We start from the raw sequence: 7402 nt of genomic DNA on the forward strand, positions 1-7402 counted from the left end.
TTAGATATTACTGCACTGTCAGAACCAGAAGCACAAGCATTTTTCTACACCCACAATAACATCTGCTAACCATGGGTATGTGACCAATAACATCTGCTAACCATGGGTATGTGACCAATAACATCTTCTAACCATGGGTATGTGACCAATAACATCTGCTAACCATGTGTATGTGACCAATAACATCTGCTAACCATGTGTTTGAAGAAGAGAAAAGAATAGATGACATTATGAACCATGTGTAAACCTCAGCAAAGGAAACAGAAAAGCTGATGAGAAAGGCAGTACTATAAGTCTGTGTTAACACAGGCAGCCAAAATCTAATCTTTTGCACAATTATTGGCAAAACAGCTGATCTGATTGGTCAAAATACCAAAGTGGTAAAATATCAGAATTGGGCTGCCTGTGTAGACGCAGCCTAAGTGTGTGTATGAGAGAGCGAGTAAGAGACAGAGAGAGAAAGAAAGCGAGAGAAAGAGCGATGCCTGTAGTGATTTTAAAGGACACAATGACTTGTTTTATAAATGTAGTGTGATATTACAGGTTAACAGCCTCTCATAGTGGAGCAGATGGCTAATATTACAGCACAGACACCATGTTCACACAACAGACTCTATCACCCAGACCAACCCTCATATAACCAACCATGCACCAGGTGGACCGGTGGGGCTGTTGGGGTTAATGAGGATCAACTCACACCCTGTTGTAAATCAAGGACATAACAGTCAGCTCTCCCTCGCCAATGTTCACCAGAGGAAGGTCTTTTGTTTCTACAGACTTTTCCCGCTGAAACTATAACATGTTCTAAAGCGAATACTGGAACAATATTTCAAACATAAAACGTGGGGAATGGTCAGAGGTGATCTAAAGAACACTAATGTCATTTTGTTTGTAATTTTGTGATATCATATAAAAAAAAATGTTATAAAGGAAATACTGTAGCTTGGAAAGTACACACTACATGAGTGAAGTGTCCATCCAATGTTTTATGCATGAAATATGAAAAATTATGAAAGCGTTTTTGTTAAGAGATGGAAATGATTTTAAGAGACAAAATATATAATTGTTTTACATAAACTTTGCACAAGTTACAAGTCACCCTGAGTGAGGTCAGAGAGCGTGTCAGCCTGACGGAACCGCCCTTTTGAACAAACTGTATGAAATGATGGGTTAAGAATTTACATATCAGACCAGAGAGATAGAGCTGCAGCTGCACTGTTAGAGCGGTTTGAGCCCTAAATCTCAACACGAGGTAGAGACAATAAAACCACCTCCCGGACAATCACTGGTATGGTTTTGAGAGAGACACGGCGAACCAAGGCATTTCACGTAAATATATTAATGATTTCTCACTCCAAGCGGGCGGCGGTTTGTGTGCAAAGTATAGGAATACTATAAGTGAGAGTATGTGAGAGTATGTACCAACGTTAAGGGTCTCTCGCCCTCTCCATGTCTTTTGTAACAGGCAGCCATATTGTTGTCAGTCCGCTATGGACCTGTTTTTAACGTATTAAGTGTGTATGTTATCCTGTGTTACCATTTAATTTGTTTGTAAATAAGTAATTACACCAATTTGTGTAGTACTGAATCATAAGAAAGTCTCAGGTTTTTGCAGATGCAAGGAGGTTACGACTGTTCAGAATGATGATATGATATGAGGTTATGATTAATACATTGACTGTTTATAGATGTGATAGGTAAAGACCTTTAGAGTTTAATTCGGGAGATGGCAACTCTTTAAAGAACCCCTCTCGTAGTGCCCCAGATCCTAATGAGTTAATTTTTACATGATTAATTTAATTGGGGAACAATTAAACATATTTAGGTAATTAGATAAATAACAATCCTCAGATTGATTTTAAAGTCAAGTCACGACACTTACCAAATTTTTCCGGACAGTGCACTTTCAGCAGTGTTTTAATTAGAATGAGTGGATTACCATGTCCTTGAGAGATGTGTGGGCTGTAATAGCAGAGGGCTGCTGCTGGGGGTAATAGGATGTAATTATTTAATGTTGTATAACGAGAGGGTCACCTAGGACTCGTTAGCCTGATGCTAATTAGTGTTTTTTTTCATAGGTGATTAAAGAAAGATTTCCACTGTTTGCTCTGGGCACCGAGACGTGACTAAGACTATAATTTTAAAGTGGTCTATACAATTTTATTCTGATTAACCTTTATTTAACCAGGTGAATTAGTTAGGAACAAATTCCACATAGCAACAAGATGTGTGCATTGTGTTTATTGAAAAAATTGAATAACTCACTTTTTCAAAGTTGCTTGCATTATTTTTTTATGTAATGTATGTTTCTGTTTGACAATGTAAAGTAATATGTGTAAATGGCAGATTGTAAGTAGACATATGGAGTGTGAGATTTGATGTGTGGGATCTTTATTTCCTGTTGTAAGAGTTAGATTTCCTGTGTCATGGCTGCCTTGGCCTCATCTCCCTGGCACTCGGTGTTCACCTGGGAACAATGACAACATGAACAAGTTAGTTGTTAGTAATACTCATGTATATCAAAATAGGATTGGGCTCACAGTCAGTCAGTGAATGTCATTGGTCATGTAATACCACACTCACTCTGTAGGAGGAACTCCACTCCCCGGCCCCGTTGCTGTTGACAGAGCGTGCCCGGAACAGGTAGTGTGTGTTTAGGCAGAGCCCGGCCGTCTGCAGGTTGCATGTCTTCAGCCCCACCAGGACCACTCCCTTCCCCTCCTCCATTGCCATCCCCACGGTAACAGCATCCTGGAAGTGGATGTCAAAGGTCTCCACCTCTTCACCCATGGGCAGCATCCAGAAGATCTACACAGACAGATAGATAGCTATCATCATATTGGATAACTTCTACATAGATATAAAACAATACATTTGAAGTTTAATTCCTGAATAAGTCCATAGTTGCTGTTTAACTGTACCTCCACAGTGGCTCCACTGACGATGTGCTGGTAGATGATGGGGGGCCTGGGCAGCAGATAGCGTTCCTTATCGCTGCAGTCCCCAGCTGACAGGCCCAGCTGTTCCTCCATCACCAGCTTCCTGTGGCTCCTGGGGGTCCGGGGGCTTCGGGGTGAGTCCGCCAGGGAGCGGTGGTGGGTCCCTGGGCATGACGGCAGCTGCACCACCTCGCAGCACCCCTCCAAAACGTCTGCCTCTATGCTGGTCGCCACAGAAACCACTGCAGCCACTTCGGGGCTCTTCCAGTGGAGGTGGGTCCCCAGCAGGGCCTGCAGGTCCCTAAAGAGGGCATCAAAGTCCATCTTCACCCCCTTGAAGGGCTCCCCCTCCTGGAGAGTCAGGGCAGGGCGATGAATGTCCCCGTTGACCCTCTGCAGCCGCTGGGTCAGAGCCATGGCCCCGGTCAGGAAGGCCACGGTGTTGGGCTCCAGGAGGGCCTGTTCAGAGATCATCTCCAGCCCAGTCAGGGAGCCCAGGAGTGGGGCAGAGGTCTGGAGGAAGTCAATGGCTCCGCTGCAGGTGCTGGAGGTCAGGTTGTCCAGGTGTGAGAGCAGCAATGCCTCCTGGTCTAGCAGGACATTATGGAGAGACAGGAAGCCCTTGCGTACACGGCGTCTTAGCTCGGTGCCGTCGGAGTCCGTCTGGGCCCTCAACTGGTCCATGAACACCATGTCAGCTTCACACTGGGACTTCACTACAGCCACATGACAGGTGCAGCAATAAACATCTGATACAAACTTACATTTCTGTATGAACTTTTAATGAATTAACTTTGAGTTTACTCTGCTGCAAGTAATCTGTTTGACATAATATTCCCTCTAAGCTGTGCACGTGCGTCGGCACGCAGCTCCCCTCGGATGGGGAGCTGCGGCAGAAGAAATATCAGCCCATGCAGAGAAGAATGAGTTTGAACTTCAGTCAACTTCCTAGTTTTTCCCTTTAGTTAACACTATCCACGTTTCACTATACTGTGGAAAATTGTGCTCAAATCAATACAATATTAGCCATTTTCAATGTAAAATACTGAAACAAAACAAACTATGCAAGAGGGAAGCATAATTTGTCTGGTTTTCTATAATAATGGTATGGGAATAATAATGCATTTTATTTTGTAAAGTGGTGTCTTGCATCAAACAACAAAACATTTTAAGCCATCTCCTTGTCTGAAGGACTAGTGGATAACGGGGTAATGTTAAGCCCTGCATGTTTTTTTAAGTCTCATGGAATGTAGGCCTACATTGAACACCACACATTTGCTGCTACTGTAGGCTGATTGATAGAACAGCTATTTCCATGTTAAAATGTTATGGGATGTATTTTTCTCCATTGTTTTCGATGGTAGGCCACTCTGGTAGACCTACATTATGATAAAATATCCATAGTAGCCTACCTGACCACTGTTAAAACTGAAACTTAAAGCGAGTACGACCTCAGTGTTCACAGTAAACTTGCGCTGGAATTTGCACAGAATTTTCAAAATGTTCAAGTTTGTCCTCAGCAGACCTGAAATTTGCTCAGTGCCTATTTTCTTTTGAGGGAACATTGGCTACCATTACTGTGGTTCACAGAGAATGTATTTTTTACTTGGAGTAATTAAGATGTGAAAGGTTAGCACTGGTACATTCTGGCTGCACTTATGAAAGCTAATTAACTGAACAAAAGCTGTTTGTGCAGCAACATTAAGATGTCAAATGAACGACATAAATCCATCAAATTAGAGTAGTAGACGTGACATTACCCTTCCAAGCCTGCTCTAGGGAATTGTGGATGCCCACCTCCATGTGGGCGCGGGCCTCGTGGACTAGTGACACATCGTGTCCCTGATGCCCCTGTTCCATGCACCCCTGGCACCCCAGAGCTCCGTCGTCAAGGCAACAGTGGGACAGGGAGCGGTCGTGGTGGGTGGGGCACGGATCGCGGCACCCGCTCTCCACGGGCTCCGTCAGCACGTGGACCTGGAATGCCCGTTTGCCATGGAGTTTTCTCAGGCACTTGGCACAGTAGTTGAGGCCGCAGGTGTGGCAGTAGCGCTGGGCCTTGCGCTGCTTACAGCAGATCTCGCAGGCGGTCACCCTCAGGGGTATCTTCTTGGCACGGGTGTTTTTGGGTTGCTTCACCCGCCTCAGGCCCTCAAGCCTTTCCAGGAGCTGCTCAGCCACGTTAGCCAGGAGAAGGTTCTCTGGGAAGTGCCAGGACTCGCCGGGCTGGAGGGAGTAGTGGACCAGGCAGCGGGGGCACTGGGAGCAGGGCTGAGGTTGCTTGGCATCAGAAGCCTTGGTGCTGGGTGGCTTCTTGCGGACGCCTTCCAGGCAGGGCCGACAGAGGCAGTGGCCACAGGGCAGAGACACAGGCTGGAGGAGGAGAGTGTCACAGGCTGGGCAGCATAGGTGGAGAGCCAGGGAGCGGGTCACTGGGTCAAGCTCAGCTTTTGTCTGGGCATCCTGAGAGCTAGAAGGGGTAACAAGCAGGCTTAGGGGTCAGAGAGGGGAGAGCTGGAAAAAAAATACTAATGTATTCACAGTTACACTACAATATCATCCCCCCACTATGCCAGACATTTTCAGATGACTATTTCTGTTATTCCAGTCCATATAAAAATAAAAATCATATATGGCACTACTTCAGTACTTGTTAGGCTTTTTATCTGTTTCATACCCTATCTCCTTTCCTGTGTGTTTGGCTTTGGGGTTGTTGCGCATCTTCGAAGACCTCAAGCGCGGCCAACAGCCGGATTCAGAATCAGTACCAAGCATTCTTGTATAAGATAACAGATTCCCAATTCTATTTTATGCATGAGATATCCTAAAGAAAACAAAGTCATGATTAGATTTCGCTCGTTAGGCTAGCCTACTTTCTATTTCACTTATTGGTTTACATTTTGGTTGCAAATTCTAATAGAGATCTTTATATTTAATTAGCCTAATCTAGTTAATTAATCTGCATTTTTCATTCATTACTGAGGCACTTACGTTCTTCAGCACGTCTGAGTGTGATCAAAAAGTGAAACTCGCGGGAATATCTCAGCTGTTTTACTATGACGTATACTTTCGGCCGTCTATGACGTTATTATGGCAGCGTACGTGGTGGCCGAATTATGTGGTAACGTGGTCAAATTCCAAGCCCAGCGCTTTAATATGATTCTCTACAGATAAAACACTACAAATAAACACATCACTAGAAATGGCCACTAGATGGAGACATTGTATTACATTTGACATTGGATTAAACACACACACACACACACACATCTCACTCCCCTTCTTGGCTTCCATGGCAACCCCCACGGTAACCTTTCCCCAATAGAATATTTCCCGCACGGGAACCACCATCTCTCACCGCCTGGTATGGCAACTGCACCGCCCTCAACCGTAAGGCTCTCCAGAGGGTAGTGAGGTCTGCACAACGCATCACCGGGGGCAAACTACCTGCCCTCCAGGACACCTACACCACCCGATGCTACAGGAAGGCCATAAAGATCATCAAGGACATCAACCACCCGAGCCACTGCCTGTTCACCCCGCTGTCATCCAGAAGGCGAGGTCAGTACAGGTGCATCAAAGCTGGGACCGAGAGACTGAAAAACAGCTTCTATCTCAAGGCCATCAGACTGTTAAACAGCCACCACTAACATTGAGTGGCTACTGCCAACACACTGTCAATGACACTGACTCTACTCCAGCCACTTTAATCATGGGAATTGATGGGAAATGATGTAAATATATCACTAGCCACTTTAAACAATGCTACCTTATATAATGTTACTTACCCTACATTGTTCATCTCATATGCATACGTTGATACTGTACTCTATATCATCGACTGCATCCTTATGTAATACATGTATCACTAGCCACTTTAACTATGCCACTTGGTTTACATACTTATCTCATATGTATATACTGTACTCGATATCATCTACTGTATCTTGCCTATGCTGCTCTGTACCATCACTCATTCATATATCCTTATGTACATATTCTTTATCCCCTTACACTGTGTATAAGACAGTAGTTTTTTTTTTTTTTTTGGAATTGTTAGTTAGATTACTTGCTCGTTATTACTGCATTGTCGGAACTAGAAGCACAAGCATTTCGCTACACTCGCATTAACATCTGCTAACCATGTGTATGTGACAAATAAAATTTGATTTGATTTGATTTGGCATTCTCACAAACAATTGCAAAATTGTTTCAATAATATATAGAACTTTTCTTGCAGCTCTGGAATATAAAGCTTTTTTGAGGCCTTGCTCACAATTCATTCTGTGGCACCACAATGACCAAACGATATACTGTATGCGAGGCTCTTGATCATATCTTTGATCATGACACTGGTGAGGAGGAGAGAATCCTTGTTAAACTTTGACACCAAGTAGTCTGTGATAAATAGCACAATAGGTTTAAGCTGAGTATTTGTTATAGTCAAAATAATACAATAATCC

General features: G+C 44.0%; 1 protein-coding gene across 1 annotated transcript; it reads right to left on the reverse strand.

Moving 5' to 3' along the window:
• Positions 1–2410: 2410 nt before the first annotated feature.
• LOC112266162 (tripartite motif-containing protein 42) lies at positions 2411–5759 on the reverse strand. Its single transcript, XM_024443627.2, has 5 exons — positions 5617–5759; positions 4700–5409; positions 2922–3655; positions 2584–2808; positions 2411–2467 (listed from the first exon to the last, which is right to left on the reverse strand). The coding sequence occupies exons 1-5, from the start codon at positions 5712–5714 to the stop codon at positions 2411–2413; spliced, it is 1824 nt and encodes a 607-aa protein (XP_024299395.2). The 5' UTR covers positions 5715–5759.
• Positions 5760–7402: the final 1643 nt, after the last annotated feature.

The sequence above is a fragment of the Oncorhynchus tshawytscha genome, linkage group LG13, assembly GCF_018296145.1.
Source record: "Oncorhynchus tshawytscha isolate Ot180627B linkage group LG13, Otsh_v2.0, whole genome shotgun sequence".
Lineage (NCBI taxonomy): Eukaryota > Metazoa > Chordata > Actinopteri > Salmoniformes > Salmonidae > Oncorhynchus > Oncorhynchus tshawytscha.

What these genes read in the sequence shown, in the direction of transcription:
- LOC112266162 (XM_024443627.2), bottom strand. Translation starts at nt 5,714, where the DNA reads ATGCTTGGTACTGATTCTGAATCCGGCTGTTGGCCGCGCTTGAGGTCT. An exon ending in CACACAGGAAAGGAGATAGG is followed by an intron (nt 5,410 to 5,616) that starts GTATGAAACAGA and finishes TACCCCTTCTAG; the next exon opens with CTCTCAGGATGCCCAGACAA. An exon ending in TCAGTGGAGCCACTGTGGAG is followed by an intron (nt 2,809 to 2,921) that starts GTACAGTTAAAC and finishes CTGTCTGTGTAG; the next exon opens with ATCTTCTGGATGCTGCCCAT.